The sequence below is a fragment of the Phyllobates terribilis genome, unplaced genomic scaffold (genome assembly GCF_046119375.1).
Source record: "Phyllobates terribilis strain yellow unplaced genomic scaffold, ASM4611937v1 Scaffold_7__3_contigs__length_470593459, whole genome shotgun sequence".
NCBI lineage: Eukaryota > Metazoa > Chordata > Amphibia > Anura > Dendrobatidae > Phyllobates > Phyllobates terribilis.
This window is the reverse complement of record NW_027362767.1, coordinates 323,454,072-323,474,823: the sequence shown is the minus strand read 5'-3', so window position 1 is coordinate 323,474,823 and position 20,752 is coordinate 323,454,072. Positions and strand designations below refer to the sequence as shown.

At 46.0% G+C, this 20,752-nt stretch overlaps 1 protein-coding gene across 1 annotated transcript in view; it reads left to right on the top strand.

Annotated features, from left to right (window-relative positions):
- Positions 1-10,058: 10,058 nt before the first annotated feature.
- UBE2A (ubiquitin conjugating enzyme E2 A) overlaps positions 10,059-20,752 on the top strand; it is a 16,879-nt gene continuing 6,185 nt past the window's right edge. Inside the window, exons 1-3 of the mRNA XM_073641164.1 lie at positions 10,059-10,323; positions 10,467-10,547; positions 18,325-18,350. Coding sequence (XP_073497265.1) covers positions 10,280-10,323; positions 10,467-10,547; positions 18,325-18,350 — 151 coding nt within the window. The 5' untranslated portion in view covers positions 10,059-10,279. The remainder of the gene's footprint in view (positions 10,324-10,466; positions 10,548-18,324; positions 18,351-20,752) is intronic.

Genomic DNA, 20,752 nt, shown 5'->3' with positions numbered 1-20,752 from the left:
ATTAAGGCACATAAGAAATGTCCTTCCGATAATTCACAATGCAGTTTATTATTTCGTCATAAACCGCTAATCACACAGTCCATCTTAGTATACGCCCGGCATGTTTACACCTATCACCTCCGGGAGCTTCTCAAGTGGCAGACCGGCATATTACACACATCACAATTCGGGAGCCTTTCCAGCGACAGATACGTCCACTTGGCTCCCGTTATAGCCCTCGGCTAGCCAACAACATAAATGTTCATATAACGCAGCGTTTTTACCTTTAGCGGGTTTTTGCTGCTACAGTCCGTTTATTCCGCCACCACTGTGGCTTTGCGGCTTTCCCAGGTGAGGGTCTCTAGCCGTCGTCCCCTCGTAGGCTACTGGTATGTCTTCCACACTTGACATCCAGCCTGCGCCTTTCAGGGTTCTTCACTAAGCCGGCTCTCCCTCAAAGGCCACTGACATCCACGCACAGGATCCAGGCTCGGCCTTTCAGGCTGCCAGGCTTCACTCTCGGCCTCACTAGGCCTCTCACAAACGGTGTCCCACACACACGGAGCACAGGCCTCTCTCACTGAACACACCTGTCTCCAATTACCGGGGTTTATATATCCTGTGCACACATACACCCATACTGACAGGACCTTGCTGATGTCACAGTCATGTGATCAGTCAGCTGTGTGTATAGGTCCTGGGTGCTGTCCCAGTCATGTGTACAAACCTTTACTGTGCATACAGGACCTGTGTGATGTCACAGTCATGTGACCAGTCAGTTAAAGGGGAAGGTACATGGTCAGGTAAAACACATCCTGGACCATTTAGCTAGCAAGCTGCTGCATTACATATCCCCCCCCCCCTCTGTTCAAACTTGTGGGGTTGAACACATAATATACACAATAACATTATAACCCCCAGCTCACCTAGAGACCATGTACTTTCCAATTGTGCTACTCAGCCCCTGGAACCTTAGTCAATGACATTAGCCCATTCCTTAGGGACCTACCATTTGTCATTGTCACTGACTCCGTCAGGTCACCTTTCCGGGTCGTAACCTTGTCAGGTCTTCCCCGCTCCCAGCGGTCAGTCATAATCTTGTCAGACCTCCCCCGCTCCCAGCGGTCAGTCGTAACCTTGTCAGGTCTTCCCCGCTCCCAGCGGTCAGTCATACAGCGGTGTGACTCACATGCCCTGGTATCTAAGGTCCGGTTCGACTCCGTAATGTCCCGTCCTCTATTGGGTCGTTTGTATGGGCTGCTCAAACCTGAGTTACTGGAGGTCTCACTACCTCTAAACCCACGCCCACTACTCTCAGGACATCTTGAAAGGTCCCTAACTCCAGCTATAGCTGTTCTGTTATTTAGGGGGCCCTTTCTCTGTCTGGTCTCGTAACTTCTAGACGGCTGCCATCTTCTGTTACTCAGATGATGCTGTCTATCCACTCGCAGTCTAGCGAGATTCAACTGTTCTACCTCTCGCAGGTAGGTCACTCGGTACTCCAACAGTATGCGTATATATTTTAGGCTTTCTTCTGTTCCTACAGCGGAGAATGATACCATGCCGTCTTCGTCTGGTATCCAGTCCTGACGATCACGTGGACTGCTTACTTTCACCACACCAGACTTCTTGACCATCATCTGCATGGCTCGACCGCTTCTCCCAATGAGCTTTCTCACCAGAACATGAGGCACCCGGATGACCTCTTCACGCATACTGTGAGCTTTCCTCATCAGCTCCAGTTGTCTAACGGCTTGTTCCGTCTTCAACCGGAGAAACCGCTTCGTGCGAATACATCGCCAATGCATATCACTTAGGATCGCCACCCTCTTCACTGTGACTTCGGTCATGGACAGAACCACCAGCTGTTTAGCTTCGGAGGTCAAGTACACCTTACAGGCTCCCACAGCCTTCTTAAACTCTTCATGCACGGACTCACGGGTGCATTCTTCCCTCAAATCCTCGGGTACATCTACGAGGCATTTGTACCAAGACGTTTCGGTCTCACCAGTGGTTTCCAGACGATCAACCAGCTCAGGGTTCAGGGACAACTGACTTTCAGCTTCTTCCCCCTGTATGCTTACCCTGAGCTGACTCACAGCAACAAATTCACAAATTTTCATCTTGACCACTTCCACTTCATATTTATCTTCTGTTATCATGCTCTTAGCTCTCCTCAGGTCCACCTTCTCATGGTATAAGGGAGTGAGTGCAACGTGTTTGCCCTTTTCCTTCTCCAAGGAGGCCTCGTTCACTGAGTGATACTTTGTCATGCGACTTTTGAGCCTGGAAACCTCTTCCTCTAGTTCCGTCACTCGCCTCTCAGCGGCCCGTCTCTGAAGCTCTTACTGCTTCAACTGCTCTTTTAACAATAGAGTTCTCTCAGACCTCTCTTGCTTCAAATGGGCCTGAAGCAATTCCTTGAGCTCCCTGATCTCGGCTCTTACTTCCACCGTATCATCCAAGCTCGCATCACTCGAGGAGGTATCTGCTTCATACCTCCCATCACCAGCGGTCAACTCCTGGCCCTGGTCTGTGGCTTTTCCGATGGACTCCTCCATCCTCTCTCGCTCAGCTTCCATCTTGCTGACTGTGTCCTTAAGGTACGTCTCCGCCTTCTGGAGAGTATCACAGGACATCGGTAGCATCTTCACCTGAGCTTCCAGATCTAGGGTCTTTCCCCGAAGACCATCATTCTCCTCACGGGTGTCTTGCAGAGTGGTCTCAACCACTTGGCGCACTTGCTCTGCACCCGCCTTATCCTCCTCTAGTTTTTCTTTTACCTTGAGGAGATCCTCATAATCTCTCTTAAGTTGTTGCAGTTCCATACCGAACTTTTCATCACACTCCTTCTTGGAGTCCCACAGCTCCTGGTTGAACTGTTCACGCAATCGTTCTAGGTTTTGTTCACGCCCAGCAACTTCATGCTGCAGCGCCTCTTTGAGGGCAGACAGCTCTAACTGTACCAGGGAGAAGCGATCTTTCACCTCGCATAACTCCTCTTCACACACCGCTTTGTCAATCTGTAATTGAAAAACCTCCTCCTTGATTTTGCGGCGGCCCTCCTTAATTCCGTAGAACATTACCTTCCAATGGTTAATTCCCGCGTTGCTTCCCTCCATGTCTCGCTGCCAGTTCCTCATAACCTGGTATATTTTCTGCTGCTCAGACTCCAGGTTCAGTTGGTCTGAGGACACGTTCCCCAGGTTTTCACATAACTGCTGCATGTCAATCTGACACTGCGGCCTGATAGGCTCCAGCTCTTGGTCATGACTGGCCGCCTCCCCTTTCAGGGCTGTCGGATCCTGACTCGTCAGTCTCAGTACCGTACCGGAGGTTGCTACTGGCAACGTCATCTCCTCTTCTACCTCTAAAGGAGTATCCACACTTGAAGCATAGGCACACAGTACTATATTCTCTTTATTTTCATTTTCAGGGAGTACTACCGGAGCAACCTTTTTGTGGCCCTTGCGCCGTCGACGACGAGAGGGGGACTCTCTCCCCTCGTCTAGCCCCTCCTGACTGAACTCACTTTTTACTTTCATAGTGTCACAGTCAGCTACGGGGTCTGTGTCACTCCTCATGGTGTTGTGGACTAACAGGTCACCTCCCACTTTGACGTCACCCCCTTCTACTGGAGTTACCCCGTTATCAACGGTCACATTGTCATTTTTAGGAGGTACCAACCCACAACCAGTAACAATTTCCAGTTTTCTGCAGTCCACACTCTTGTGAAAATCCGCCCCTTTTTTAGACTCCGCCCCCTTTTTTATCAACCACACTGGCAGGGTAATTTTTACACAAAAAATCAGCAGTAGTCTTAGGACTCAGTTCACAACATCTCTTACCACCTCCCCGGGCACTCTGGGACAACACTGGCGCCCCCGGAGAGTCCATACAATAGTCCACTGCCGCCATTCCATATGGTGCCCACAGCTCCTGCGGTTCCTGCACCATGTCCAGTAAAAGTTTCCCAAATACCTGCTCCGGTCCCAACCGGCCCGTCAACCGCTCAATAGCTCCAGACAGATCTGCTGCTTTGCTCACAGCCATCGCGGTATGCTGTTCACACTAGAACTTCACCGCTCTCCCGGAAAAATATTTGTGGCCCCGCCGAGCCACCGCAAACCAGGTTTGAGTGCGACACCAATCTTCGCAACCCCGCCGAGTTGCCGCAAGATGCTTTAAACTTCGTGAGCCCCGCCAAGCCACAGCAAACCAGGTTTGAGTGCGAAGCCAATCTTCGCAACCCCGCCGAGTTGCCGCAAGATGCTTTATCCACACTCGTCGTCCTGTGCCGTTGACGCTAGCAGCCGGGCTGTCGTTGCCCGCATCCTCGAACCATATGTAAGGCAGCGCTAGTCATCATAATGGGGGATACTCGCTGCACCGGGTCAATTAAGGCACATAAGAAATGTCCTTCCGATAATTCACAATGCAGTTTATTATTTTGTCATAAACCGCTAATCACACAGTCCATCTTAGTATACGCCCGGCATGTTTACACCTATCACCTCCGAGACCTTCTCAAGTGGCAGACCGGCATATTACACACATCACAATTCGGGAGCCTTTCCAGCGACAGATACGTCCACTTGGCTCCCGTTATAGCCCTCGGCTAGGCAACAACATAAATGTTCATATAACGCAGCGTTTTTACCTTTAGCGGGTTTTTGCTGCTACAGTCCGTTTATTCCGCCACCACTGTGGCTTTGCGGCTCTCCCAGGTGAGGGTCTCTAGCCGTCGTCCCCTCGTAGGCTACTGGTATGTCTTCCACACTTGACATCCAGCCTCTGCCTTTCAGGGTTCTTCACTAAGCCGGCTCTCCCTCAAAGGCCACTGACATCCACGCACAGGATCCAGGCTCGGCCTTTCAGGCTGCCAGGCTTCACTCTCGGCCTCACTAGGCCTCTCACAAACGGTGTCCCACACACACGGAGCACAGGCCTCACGCCTCTCTCACTGAACACACCTGTCTCCAATTACCGGGGTTTATATATCCTGTGCACACATACACCCATACTGACAGGACCTTGCTGATGTCACAGTCATGTGATCAGTCAGCTGTGTGTATAGGTCCTGTGTGCTGTCCCAGTCATGTGTACAGACCTTTACTGTGCATACAGGACCTGTGTGATGTCACAGTCATGTGACCAGTCAGTTAAATGGGAAGGTACATGGTCAGGTAAAACACATCCTGGACCATTTACAGTAATGCTAGCAAGCTGCTGCATTACACCTACCATACAGTCCCTTTTCATTCAGACGCCGACGGATAGTACGGGCTGACACTGTTGTACCCTCGGACTGCAGGGCAGCTTGAACATGTTTGGATGTTAGTCGAGGTTCTTTATCCACCATCCGCACAATCTTGCGTTGAAATCTCTCTTCAAATTTTCTTTTCCGTCCACATCTAGGGAGGTTAGCCACAGTGCCATGGGCTTTAAACTTCTTGATGACACTGCGCACGGAAGACACAGGAACATTCAGGTCTTTGGAGATGGACTTGTAGCCTTCAGATTGCTCATGCTTCCTCACAATTTGGTTTCTCAAGTCCTCAGACAGTTCTTTGGTCTTCTTTCTTTTCTCCATGCTCAATGTGGTACACACAAGGACACAGGACAGAGGTTGAGTCAACTTTAATCCATGTTAACTGGCTGCAAGTGTGATTTAGTTATTGCCAACACCTGTTAGGTGCCACAGGTAAGTTACAGGTGCTGGTAATAACACGAATTAGAGAAGCATCACATGAATTTTCAAACAGTGCTAATACTTTTGTCCACCCCCTTTTTTAGGTTTGGTGTGGAATTATATCCAATTTGGCTTTAGGGCAATTCTTTTTGTGTTTTTTCACAGAAGACAAATTAAATGAACATAATAATACCAAAGAATTTGTGATTGCAATCATTTTCAGGAAGAAACTGAGTATTATCTGACAGAATTGCAGGGGTGCCAATACTTTGGCCACCACTGTATGATGTAGATCGCCGTATGATGTAGATCGCTGTATGATGTAGATGACCGTATGATATAAATCACCGTATGATGTAGATCGCCGTATGATGTAGATCGCCGTATGATGTAGATCGCTGTTTGATGTAGATCGCCGTATGATGTAGATCACCGTATGATGTAGATCACCGTATGATGTAGATCGCTGTATGATGTAGATGACCATATGATATAGATCACCGTATGATGTAGATCGCCGTATGATGTAGATCGCTGTTTGATGTAGATCGCCGTATGATGTAGATCACCGTATGATGTAGATCACCGTATGATGTAGATCGCTGTATGATGTAGATGACCATATGATATAGATCACCGTATGATGTAGATCGCCGTATGATGTAGATCGCCGTATGATGTAGATCGCTGTTTGATGTAGATCGACGTATGATGTAGATCACCGTATGATGTAGATTACCGTATGATGTCGATTGCCGTATGATGTAGATCGCCGTATGATGTAGATCGCTGTTTGATGTAGATCGCCGTGTGATGTAGATCACCGTATGATGTAGATGACCGTATGATGTAGATCAACGTATGATGTAGATGACCGTATGATGTCGATTGCCGTATGATGTAGATCACCGTATGATGTAGATGACCGTATGATGTAGATGACCGTACGATGTAGATCACCGTATGATGTAGATGACCGTACAGTGGTGGCCAAAAGTATTGGCACCCCTGCAATTCTGTCAGATAATACTCAGTTTCTTCCTGAAAATGATTGCAATCACAAATTCTTTGGTCTTATTATCTTCATTTAATTTGCTTGCAAGGAAAAAACACAAAAGAGAATGAAGCGAAAATCAAATCATTGATCATTTCACACAAAACTCAAAAAATGGGCCAGACAAAAGTATTGGCACCCTCAGCCTAATACTCGGTTGCATAACCTTTAGCCAAAATAACTGCGAACAACCGCTTCCGGTAACCATCAATGAGTTTCTTACAATGCTCTGCTGGAATTGTAGACCATTCTTCTTTGGCAAACTGCTCCAGGTCCCTGATATTTGAAGGGTGCCTTCTCCAAACTGCCATTTTGAGATCTCTCCACAGGTGTTCTATGGGATTCAGGTCTGGACTCATTGCTGGCCACCTTAGAAGTCTCCAGTGCTTTCTCTCAAACCATTTTATAGTGCTTTTGGAAGTGTGTTTTGGGTCATTGTCCTGCTGGAAGACCCATGACCTCTGAGGGAGACCCAGCTTTCTCACACTGGGCCCTACATTATGCTGCAAAATTTGTTGGTAGTCTTCAGACTTCATAATGCCATGCACACGGTCAAGCAGTCCAGTGCCAGAGGCAGCAAAGCAACCCCAAAACATCAGGGAACCTCCACCATGTTTGACTGTAGGGACTGTGTTCTTTTCTTTGAATGCCTCTTTTTTTTCCTGTACACTCTATGTTGATGCTTTTTCCCAAAAAGCTCTACTTTTGTCTCATCTGACCAGAGAACATTCTTCCAAAACGTTTTAGGCTTTCTCAGGTAAGTTTTGGCAAACTCCAGCCTAGCTTTTTTATGTCTCGGGGTAAGAAGTGGAGTCTTCCTGGGTATCCTACCATACAGTCCCTTTTCATTCAGACGCCGACGGATAGTACGGGTTGACACTGTTGTACCCTCGGACTGCAGGGCAGCTTGAACTTGTTTGGATGTTAGTCGAGGTTCTTTATCCACCATCCGCACAATCTTGCGTTGAAATCTCTCGTCAATTTTTCTTTTCTGTCCACATCTAGGGAGGTTAGCCACAGTGCCATGGGCTTTAAACTTCTTGATGACACTGCGCACGGAAGACACAGGAACATTCAGGTCTTTGGAGATGGACTTGTAGCCTTCAGATTGCTCATGCTTCCTCACAATTTGGTTTCTCAAGTCCTCAGACAGTTCTTTGGTCTTCTTTCTTTTCTCCATGCTCAATGTGGTACACACAAGGACACAGGACAGAGGTTGAGTCAACTTTAATCCATGTTAACTGGCTGCAAGTGTGATTTAGTTATTGCCAACACCTGTTAGGTGCCACAGGTCAGTTACAGGTGCTGTTAATTACACGAATTAGAGAAGCATCACATAATTTTTCAAACAGTGCCAATACTTTTGTCCACCCCCTTTTTTAGGTTTGGTGTGAAATTATATCCAATTTGGCTTTAGGACAATTCTTTTTGTGTTTTTTCACTGAAGACAAATTAAATGAACATAATAATACCAAAGAATTTGTGATTGCAATCATTTTCAGGAAGAAACTGAGTATTATCTGACAGAATTGCAGGGGTGCCAATACTTTTGGCCACCACTGTATGATGTAGATCGCCGTATGCTGTAGATCGCCGTATGATGTAGATCGCCGTATGATGTAGATGACCGTATGATGTAGATGACCGTATGATGTAGATGACCGTATGATGTAGATCACCGTATGATGTAGATCGCCGTATGATGTAGATCGCCGTATGATGTAGATGACCGTATGATGTAGATCGCCGTATGATGTAGATCGCCGTATGATGTAGATGACCGTATGATGTAGATCGCCGTATGATGTAGATCGCCGTATGATGTAGATGACCGTATGATGTAGTTCGCCGTATGATGTAGATCCCCGTATGATGTAGATCGCCGTATGATGTAGATCGCCGTAAGATGTAGATCGCCGTATGATGTAGTTCGCCGTATGATGTAGATGACCGTATGATGTAGATCACCGTATGATGTAGATGACCGTATGATGTAGATCACCGTATGATGTAGTTCGCCGTATGATGTAGATGACCGTATGATGTAGTTCGCCGTATGATGTAGTTCGCCGTATGATGTAGATCGCCGTATGATGTAGATCACCGTATGATGTAGATCGCCGTAAGATGTAGATCGCCGTATGATGTAGTTCGCCGTATGATGTAGATGACCGTATGATGTAGATGACCGTATGATGTAGATGACCGTATGATGTAGATCACCGTATGATGTAGATCACAGTATGATGTAGATGACCGTATGATGTAGATGACCGTATGATGTAGATGACCGTATGATGTAGATCACAGTATGAAGTAGATGACCGTATGATGTAGATCACAGTATGATGTAGATCACCGTATGATGCAATCGCCGTATGATGTAGTTCGCCGTATGATGTAGATGACCGTATGATGTAGATCACCGTATGATGTAGATCACAGTATGATGTAGATCGCCGTATGATGTAGATCACAGTATGATGTAGATCGCCGTATGATGTAGATCACCGTATGATGTAGATCACAGTATGAAGTAGATGACCGTATGATGTAGATCACAGTATGATGTAGATCACCGTATGATGTAATCGCCGTATGATGTAGTTCGCCGTATGATGTAGATGACCGTATGATGTAGATCACCGTATGATGTAGATCACAGTATGATGTAGATCGCCGTATGATGTAGATCACAGTATGATGTAGATCGCCGTATGATGTAGATCACTGTATGATGTAGATCACTGTATGATGTAGATCACCGTTTTTACATAGGTCATTAATATCAGATTGGGGTCCGATCACCAGGACCCTCACAGATCAGCCCTTAGCACCTCCAGCCGCTCATGGTCAGGTCAGGCACGTTGGGTGCTTTAAACCTTCACTGTAACTTTATTCTCCCGTCTAATGATCGTGGCCGGTGAGCTGCCCGGTAACAATGACATCACAGCTGTGAGGAGACTCACGTCTGACGAGCAGCCAGAAGCCCGTGTACACGTGAGACACCGAGAGCCGTCACTCCCCGCTGTAGACAAGACGTCAGTCACTCTCGGGGGCGGTGACGAATGACGTCATGCTGGTGGAGCAGCTGTTTAGATGACAACACTATATGGACCGTACCACAAATAACATGGGGTAGTAAGTGTTGCTCGCTACCTTTCCGTTATCGATTTACTACCCACTGACAGCCTATTATTTTTTCACGTTATTGTACAAGTGTTATAACTTGACATCGTTGACACACAGTTGTCAGAACTCTGTCAGAATATCCAGAAACCGGCCACGTATAACCAAGCACCCCTGTTAATAATGGATGAGGCCTAAGCGCAGGACTTGTTTTTCTTTCTGTCGCTGTGCAATCCTATATCCCTCCGCCAGGGTCGGCAGCTCCCGGAAGAGAGGTTAGGCTCCTGCCGCCGGCCTTGCTTCTTGCCTCTCGCTCTCGGTGTTGATCGCCGTGATATTTCGGGCGTAGGTCTCACAGAACCCGCGGATACGTCCACGTTACTTTCCCTTCCCTTAATTTTATTTATTTCCGGAAACATCGGCAAATGTCAACTCCGGCGAGACGGCGCCTTATGAGAGATTTCAAAAGGTAAGTGGCAGACTATAAAATGGCGTCTCCCTGTGGAGACCGAGCCGGCAGAGGCGCCGCCGGGGAGGAGGCGGACGTGGCGGAGCCGGTCACAGGCTGGAGGGGGGGCGTCTGTGCCCGAGCTTATGCTGTGTGTCTCACAGGCTTCAAGAGGATCCCCCCGCCGGAGTGAGTGGTGCGCCCTCCGAGAACAACATCATGGTCTGGAACGCGGTGATATTCGGGTAAGGCTGTACCACATCGCTGCTCACGGGGGGGTTCTACTACACGGGGTTATCAGCTGTCCCCAGGATAACTAATCTGTCCCCCAATGTCGGGGTCCTGAGCCAAGTGCCCTCCTCACTGGGAGCACATTACTCACTACATATGGGACTGATGGAAATAGGTGAGCACTGTACTCTGCTCTACCCTAGTCATATTCTACCTTAAAGGGGTTGTCCATTACTTGGCTAACCGTTTCTTAAATGCTTTAGTCCCCTATGACAGATAAACCCTTCTACAGTGTCTGCTCACACTTCGCAGGGATGTAAGTTTAGTCTGAGGGGGGTGTGAGCGCTGCAGCCCATCAGTGGCCACTGACTGGATACAGGGCTCACGTGGCATAACAATGTCATGCCAGTATGAGGGGGGTGGTTTTTCTTATTTTACACTGGGGGCATACAGCATCTAAGAAGGGGTAGTCTGAGTAGCGGATCAGCGCCTTCCCACCCCATGCCATACATCTCCACCATGGAGCCGGCTCAGGGGCCGCACCATACAGTACCGTGCCGGCAGCGCCTACCTCTGACAGAAGCTGTTTAACCATGTAACTGCAGCTGTCAATCATACAGTGACATTTAAAGGGGGGTTTTCCATTTTCAAGAAGGTGGACCCCCAAAAATGTTCTAAAATAACAGAGCGGGTACGCTTCCTCCCCACGTGCAGTGCCGGCTCCCCACCACTTTTTGGGTCTTACTGTTTTACACTAGAAGCAAAAAAATAAAGTATTGTGTGTCCATAAAGGTCAGATCTAACAAAGTGGTAAATTCTGTAAAGAGAGAACCTGATCTCCCAGTATTCACATTCCTCGCACAGCGACCGGAAAATGAAAGTTATGGCCTCAGAATCTTTATACTAGGTCCAGAGTGGCATTGAACCCATCAGAATAATACAAAAAAAAACAAACTGTGCAGTTTAGTATCGGGGGTTCACGTGGTAATTGTACTGACCTAGAGAATAAAATTGTCAGGTGATGCTGGAATGTTTGGTGGTTATCCACCCACTTGGAATTTTTTTTTCCCCATTTTCAGTACATTATTGTTATTTAAAACTACAACTCGTCCTGCGAAAGCAAGTGGGCAATGTGGACCGCGAAATAAAGTTTCAAGGCGGTCACTCAGGAAAAACTGTAGAGGCACTGGCATGTACAACTACACAACAGACACTGGTCATAACTGCGTAGGTTACACATTAGGAGAGGTGTTACATGTTCAGTTACTTCCTAATAGCTGATGTTTTACCACTTAAAATACCTGCTAATGTCTGACAGCAGCATTTAACCCCTTCGCAACATATGATGTACATCATATGCAGTGTCCCTGCCGAGCCCAAAACTTTCCAGACACATGATGGCTGATTTAATCAGTCATCATGTGCCTTTTAAAGGGAATCTGTCACCCCCTGGCACTTTTCTGATCTCTAATATGGGCATGCAGGTGATAGAAATGTGAAAATTATATATATATCTCTACCTACCTGTATGCCTCATATTAGAGATCTTGTTGCTGTGAAATGTCTTTATTTCCTCTGGCTTATGATGTGTTCTGGTCTGGGGGACGAGAAGAAATCCCGCCTACTGTTTTTAATTAAAATATTTTCCCCCTCCCCTGCTTGTCACAGTGCCCAGTGACGTGCAAGTCTTTATGGTCAGATCCTGCGCACTTCGCCTTTTTCCGCAAGGCACATTTCTTTTTGCAGGGAACTTGTGCACAGGCGCCTGCGAGTCACTCTGACTTCCCGTTGCCTGCGCACAAGATCCCTGCTCTACAACAGTACATAGTCTGCAAAAAGAAATGTGCCTTGTCGGATCTGGCCATAAAGACTGCACGTCACAGGACACTGTGATGTGCGGGGGAGGGGGGAAATATTTTAATTAAAACAGGTGGTGGTATTTCTTCCCGGACCAGAACACATCATAAGCCAGAAGAAATAAAAAGACCTTTAATATGAGGCATACAGGTAAGTATACATTCACATTTCTATCACCTGTATGCCCATATTAGAGGTCAGATAAGTGCCGGGGGCGACAGATTCCCTTTAACAACCACCGGTATCACTGAAATGGTGCGGGAGGCAAACGCATGTTTGTTTTGCTTTTTTTTTTTTGTTTTTTCAATTTTACACACAAATTTTAGTGGACAACTCCATAAAGGCATGCAAATTTTTGTCATGACTGCTCCATTGTCCATCGCCCCCTTCAAAGCTATTGTCGATCTGCGTTGCTGCCAGGGGCCTACTGAAAGCTTTCTCGCCATCAGCTAGGGTATGTATGTACAGACCAAAAGTTTGGACACACCTTCTCATTTAAAGATTTTTCCGTATTTTCATGACTATGAAAATTGTGCATTCACACTGAAGGCATCAAAACTATGAATTAACAAAAAAGTGTGAAACAACTGAAAATATGTCTTATATTCTAGGTTCTTCAAAGTAGCCACCTTTTGCTTTGATGACTGCTTTGCACACTCTTGGCATTCTCTTCATGAGCTTCAAGAGGTAGTCACCGGAAATGGTCTTCCAACAATCTTGAAGGAGTTCCCAGAGATGCTTAGCACTTGTTGGCCCCTTTGCCTTCACTCTGCGGTCCAGCTCTCCCCAAACCATCTCGTTTGGGTTCAGGTCTGGTGACTGTGGAGGCCAGGTCATCTGGCATAGCACCCCACCACTCTTCCTCTTGGTCAAATAGCCCTTACACAGCCTGGAGGTGTGTTTGGGTTCATTGTCCTGTTGAAAAATAAATGATGGTCCAACTAAACGCAAACCGGATGGAATAGCATGCCGCTGCAAGATGCTGTGGTAGCAATGCTGGTTCAATATGCCTTCAATTTTGAATAAATCTCCAACAGTGTCACCAGCAAAGCACCCCACACCATCACACCTCCTCCATGTTTCACGGTGGGAACCAGGCATGTAGAGTCCAGCCGTTCACTTTTTCTGTGTCCCACAAAGACACGGTGGTTGGAACCAGAGATCTCAAATTTGGACTCATCAGACCAAAGCACAGATTTCCACTGGTCTAATGTCCATTTCTTGTGTTCTTTAGCCCAAACAAGTCTCTTCTGCTTGTTGCCTGTCCTTAGCAGTGGTTTCCTAGCAGCTGTTTTACCACGAAGGCCTGCTGCACGAAGTCTCCTCTTAACAGTGGTTGAAGAGATGTGTCTGCTGCTAGAACTCTGTGTGGCATTGACCTGGTCTCTAATCTGAGCTGCCGTTAACCAGCAATTTCTGAGGCTGGTAACTCGGATAAATTTGGCCTCAGAAGCAGAGGTGACACTTGGTCTTCCTTTCCTGGGGCGGTCCTCATGTGAGCCAGTTTCTTTGTAGCGCTTGATGGTTTTTGCAACTGCACTTGGGGACACATTCAAAGTTAGCCCAATTTTTCGGTTTGACTGACCTTCATTTCTTAAAGTAATGATGGCCACTCGTTTTTCTTTGCTTAGCTGCTTTTTTCTTGCCATAATACAAATTCTAACAGTCTATTCAGTAGGACTATCAGCTGTGTATCCACCTGACTTCTGCACAACACAACTGATGGTCCCAACCCCATTTACAAGGCAAGAAATCCCTCTTGTTAAACCTGACAGGGCACACCTGTGAAGTGAAAACCATTTCCGGTGACTACCTCTTGAAGCTCATCAAGAGAATGCCAAGAGTGTGCAAAGCAGTCATCAAAGCAAAAGGTGGCTACTTTGAAGAACCTAGAATATAAGACATATTTTCAGTTGTTTCACACTTTTTTGTTAACTATATAATTCCACATGTGTTAATTCATAGTTTTGATGCCTTCAGTGTGAATGTACAATTTTCATTGTCATGAAAATACAGAAAAATCTTTAAATGAGACGGTGTGTCCAAACTTTTGGTCTGTACTGTATGTATGTTTTTTATAATTGTTTAAATCTCCACTCTTTTTGAAATAAAAACCAAAAATGTGTTCAGCTTCTCCATATCTGTGAAAGTCTGATCTATGAAAATAAAAAATTAATGATCCCCGAAGGTAAATGTCATAAAGAGGAAAGAAATCAAACTGCCAATTTCTTGTTTTTTTTAATCATCATTTTACCTTTTGGGAGGGGGGGGCAAGAAAAAAAGGTACCCCATAATGTTATCCATCAAAACTACAGCTCCCGGCACAAAAAGAAGCCCTCGCACAGGTCCATTGATGGTACAATAAAATGATAGGTCTCGCATAATGGTGACAGAAACTGTACTTGTATCTTTTTTTTATTTTATTTTTTTTACAAATTTAATTTGTTTTGGTTTTTTTTTCTGCTGAAGTAAGTTGTACAATATTGATATCACAGTAATCTGACCTGAAGAATGTTGTCTGGTCACTTTACCATTATTAGACATTGTCAAACCAAAGCTCAACAAACAATGACAGACTTTTTTTTTTTTTTTTTTTTTTTCACCCCACTTATGAAAAAAAAAAATTTCTTATCTTTTTTCACTGGATTATATGGTAAAGGGAATGTGTCACTCCCCTGGACGATATCAGACCTCTACTATGGCCATACAGGTGATAGAAAAGTAAATCTATACTTACCTGTATGGCCCATAGTAGAGGTCTGATTGCAGAGAAATCTGGTTTTATAAAGTCTGCTTTCCAGAAGCTTGGCGTCCGGAGGGGTTTGCTTGCTGTCCCCCGATCTGCTTACTATTCCCCTAAATCGCCACTTCTGTGTTTAAATTACCATATTCCCCCCTGCACGTCACAGGGCCTTGTGACGTGCCCTGCTCTGCCCCCCCCCCCCCCTCCCCGCGCATGCGCAGAGTGCCGCGCTTTGTTTCCCTCCGGCCCCCTTTGTCTGCGTACTGCGCTGCAGCCTTGTATTGCGCAAGCGACAGTGAGTCACAGACTTCTGCTTCGCTGGCAGTACGCAGTCAAACGGGGGCGGAGGGAAACAAAGCGTGCGCTCCATGGGAGCGGTGATTTGCGCGGGAGGGGAGGCAGAACAGGGCCTGCCACAGGGCCCTGTGATGTGCAGGGGAGGGGGGAATATGGTAATTTAGCACAGCGGAGGCGATTTAGGGGAATAATAAGCAGATAGGAGGGGTTTGCTTCCCGGGCACCAAGCCTCTGGAAAGCAGACTTTATAAAACCAGATTTCTCTGCAATCAGACCTCTACTATGGGCCATACAGGTAAGTATAGATTTACTTTTCTATCACCTGTATGCCCATAGTAGAGGTCTGATATCACCCAAGGGGGTGACACATTCCCTTTAAATTGACTTGTACCCCAAAAAAACACATGCCCTCATATGGCTTTGATGACAAAATTAGTGTTTAAATGCCCTTCTTCCAAGAGCCATAACTTAAGTGCAAATTCAAGAAAATTGGCCTTGGCAGGAAGATTTCTGACATGGTGCCCATCCGCTAAAATAGAGCTAAAAAATGGAGTTAAAAAAAAAACAACCCAAAGACAAACACAATGGATAGGACTGTCAGAAGTAACCTGTATAATGACCTGCAAAAAAACAAATGCCATCCTTAATAGACCCTTTCCAAAATTCTGGCTGCTTTGTGTCAATCTTCTGGATTATTCATATCTGAGTACTTCTCCGCCCCTGTCATTTCCTGATTATGCACCCTTTGGCCTTACTACTTTACTTTCCTCCTAAATACTCTCCTTTTGGGTTATTCCTCCCCATTATTTGGTTGTCTTTAGTATAGACCCAAAAATGTATTTTAGACTAACTATACAGTGATATAGGAGACTTCACCCCTAAATGTATCATGGAGTGTAGTAACTGTTGTGCCTGTGCTGCTCCTTTCAAACAAACTGTTTTTAGCTCTGAGGCAACTGACTGCACTCAAGCTGAGCAGTTGATATATATAACGGGCTCCCAAATACATGCTGCATGAAAAGTGGATGATGATTGTCCTGGCAGCATGAACTCTCCTTGTAAAGGATTTCCCCATTTGAAGAAGAACATTCTCATTCAGATGTTAACATTGTAGTGGATAGGAATATAAAAATCACTAATGGTAAAAACTTACACTCATACCATCTTTTTGCATATGTGAAAAATCATGGACATCTGCCGGGTGGTCTTAAAGGGGTACTCCGGGGAGATAACAAATTGTTGTACTGTCCCTGGCCCCCTCCACACCCCATCACCTCAGACTGCAGACAGGGAGACATTATCAGGGAGCTGGTGTGACAGGAGCTGCTCCTCACTGCTCACACCTCCTGTCTGGGATGTTACAGCATTGTGCAGCTCTATGCTGTTACTATCAGCCATGCTTCTGATGATAGTTGTTTGGCTGCATAGGACAGAGGTGTGGCCACGACCCCTCTTTTCAGACTGGTTGTTACTCACACTTCTGTGTGATGTAAGGTCCCAGACTGGAGCGGGGAGCAGTGAGGAGCAGCTGCTGTCACACAGAATTACAAGAGTTCTAAAGATAATAAAAGTGCACTGGGCATCTCCTCTTTATAGTTTGAGGGCAGGGAGACTACAACATTCTTTTTTATCTCCCCGGAGTACCCCGTTAAACAGTATCAGAAGATATTGCTGCTTTTAGTATGTAATGTGTCGTACATTGACACAGTACCTGTATCCAAAGTTGGTGACAAAGATTAACAATTGTGTCATGGTTCATGTGCTAGACTCTGTATGGCTCAGTATAACCTGCACATATAGTTGTTTGTAATTACACGTTCTGTTTTATCCTCTTAGGCCATGGTCCCACTATCAGTATTCGGTTAGTATTTATTCTCAGGAGTGGGAGACAAAACCAGGAGTGGTGATAAATGCAGAATTGGTGACTTGTTTCTATTAGGCTGTGTGCCCACGATGCGTTTTTAATGCGTTTTTGCAGCTGCGGTGGCGGTGTGGGGTCATAGGAGGCAGGGCTGCTGCTGCAGGAGCGGGGCGATGCTGTGGTTCTTGGTCTTTCCAGCAGATGTCGGTGCCGGTGAGCAGTGTCCCCTTTCCTGTAGATTTCCTGTAGATTTCCCTGCGGTGGACTTTGGGAAAATGGCTGTCGAAGGTGGTGCATACGCAGATTAAGAAGACGCGAGCCAGCTTTTACACAGAAGCACTTGTTTGGCTGTGCACTCCTCTGTTCTCAGAGAGTGCCATTGGCCGGCATGTCTAGCTACAGCTTGTCTTCAGGAGACCATGCGATCTGCAGTTCAAAATCAGACAATAAGTTGTCCCGGTCTCCCATATACATTACTGTTGGCTGAACCAGTCAATAGTCTGTATCGGGGGTTTTAGGTCACGGCCCCACTATCAGTATCTGGTCAGTATTTTTTTCTCAGGAGTGGGAGACAAAACCAGGTGAGGAACAATCAGAGAAAAGGTATAATAGAAACAAGTCACCAATTCTGCATTTATCACCCACTCCTGAGAAAAAATACTGACCAAATACTGCTAGTGGGGCCGTGGCTTTAGTGTTTCTATGTGAACATGCAGAAGATCTAGACAATAGTCATGCACATATGTGTGGTGTGAAGGAAATGCTTGTATGTCTCAGATCGCTCGGTATACGATAATCTGGCAGTGTTAACAAGCTGCCATTCACCCAATGAACCAGCAAAATGCTTGCTTGTTTGGTGAAACAATCTTTTGACCCATGGCTAAAAAAAAGTCTGTGTTTGATGCGTCTGCAAACATGGACATGTGAATGAGGCTCTAGTTATTTTCAGAAAAAAATGCATTATACGATGGCCTTTTCTGTATCTTGCAGGAGAAATGTAATTACTGATAATTTCTCTTTTACTCTTCCACAGGCCAGAAGGAACGCCATTTGAAGATGGTACGCTATTATTTCCACTTATTTCCATTAGTTGATATTTACTTCTGCGTCTCAGTGGTTTTGCTGAATGGGTTTTACAAAAGTAAAAAATCTCCCCCATTGCATGAAATGTCCCACGTAATTACTCGAAAAGCTGTGTCTAGCTCCAGCAGCTGAGGGTTCCTGTAATTAGGAAACCGTGTACAAGGTGATCTGGTAATACTGTGCTTGGTGAGCAGTATGGCCGCACTCAGGACAGATGTACTGCTCTTTTATCCTCATCAAGATCTGCATTAATCCACTGATTTGTCACGGTTTTCTTTTCACATTGGAAATCCACTGATCGTAGCTTGTGGATGAGCTTTGGTAAAATCTTATCAATCTTGCGAGTCGGCAGGATGGTTGCCCTCTGTGAACTTACCCTTGAGGAGTTTATCACAGACATTGCTGTCCTACCTGACCGTTGTGACTTGCAGATGGGGCTGCGCTGTCATGTTGTCTCCACTCTGCTGTATGGTAACTCATGATTGCAACCACCAGAAATGGCTGAGCTGAGATCGTGCACCGCACCATGTCTCTTGTAAAGCCCAGTTTGTGCACAGGATTGCAGCCATGCTGGACTAGGAAGAGATCTTTCCCAGACAAATGCACAGCAGTATGCTTCCATCTTTGCAGCAAGTCTCTTGTATGATAACTTGGTTGACTGGAGCCAATCAGATGTTTTGGGCTGCGTGCCCACTATGCATTTTTCAAGCGTTTTTGCTGCGGAATTTCCGCAGCGAAAATGCTTGGTAATACGTGCCCCATGGTCCCCAATAATCCGCATGTGCTGTGCACATGCTGTGGAAATTTCCGCTGCGGATTATCATTGCGGAACAATCCGCAGCATGTCCATTAATTTTGCGGACACGCAGCGTAATCGCCGCTATTGACTTGCATTGGACAGCGTGACATCCGCATCACTGCATCTGCACATGCGGATATTATGCGGTTCAATGTGTGGATGGTACCCGGGTTTGGACAAGAGGAGACTCTCCTCCAGACCCAGGTACCATGGTACCTGTTAAAAAAAAAAAAAAAAAAAAAAAAAAATTAAAATAAAGATTATACTTGCCTTCCGATGGCCCCCAGTGTTTTCTCCGCTGCGTCCGGTCTGTTGTATGGGTCGCGGTGGTGTGAAAGGACCTGCCATGACGTCATTAGTCGCATGACCTGTCACATGACTAAATGACGTCCTGGCAGGTCCTTAAACACCACCGCGACCCATACAACAGACTGGGGGCCATCGGAAAGTAAGTATAATCTTGCCATTCTTATTTATTTATTTTTTTCTAAACTATTACTTGGTCACACTATATAAATCCATGCCGGTTGCATGGATTTATATAGTGTGACCAAGTTGTCAAGCACTTTTCCAAGTGATGCTAAAATCACTTGGAAAAGTTCTTGATAACCCGCATGCAAAAGTGCTTGACAAACGCTTCTACCTGGTGGGAAAAATGCATGTACAATCCTCATGTGTTTTTCCTGCCAGGGAGAAGCGGAAAAAATATGCAGCATTTCTGCATCGTAGGCACATAGCCTTACAGGCTGACTTATGGAAATAGAGGCTTCATATGATGGTACCATGTTTAAAGTCCTTAAAGGTGTACTCCAAGACTGACCTATTGATGACACATCCCTGGGCTCTCAATATCAGATCATTGGGAGTCAAACACCTGGCATCCCCACTAATCAGCTGTTATCAGTGCTGACATGAGCCGGATCTACAATGGTCCGTACAATGTGTGGTGGGAGTTCTCGTTTTCAGCACCTCAGAAGTGGCCAGTGCACTGTACGGAGCTGTGCTGTTCTGGCCACCACCGCAGCTGATTAGCGGGGCCATCGGACCCTCACCGATCTGATATTGTTGACTTCGTGATTGGTTATCAATATGTTGGACCTGGATGACCCCTGTAAGCTCTTCAGTACCACTTATAACACCATTGTTTGTGGGTAGAGCTAGATGGTGCTGTGTCTGCACAGCAGAAGATCCATCCTCCTGCTGGGCCAATGGTCACACGATTGTAAAAGTCGTGAGGTAATTGGCCATAGTGGTAGGTGGAGATTTGGCTGCACCCTATGCATAATAGGTAGTGGTGTGCCTAATTCTATGCTTCTGTTTACTATGGGTGATGCTAAATAATCTGAACTCCAAATTCGGAAAGGCCCCCATATGCAATTGGTCATATAGTGCGCACCATCAATGTCGGCCATAACATCTTTTCAACGACTGATATCAGAAGTTACAGATTAGAAAGGGAATGGGTGCACAAAAAAGTGAGATCAACTAGGTGTAGGTTTCATTGGTTCACAGCATGGGGAAAAAATCGGTAATGAGTCACTGTGTTCTGGGCTTGGCAATTTTGAATGATTGTGTCCTC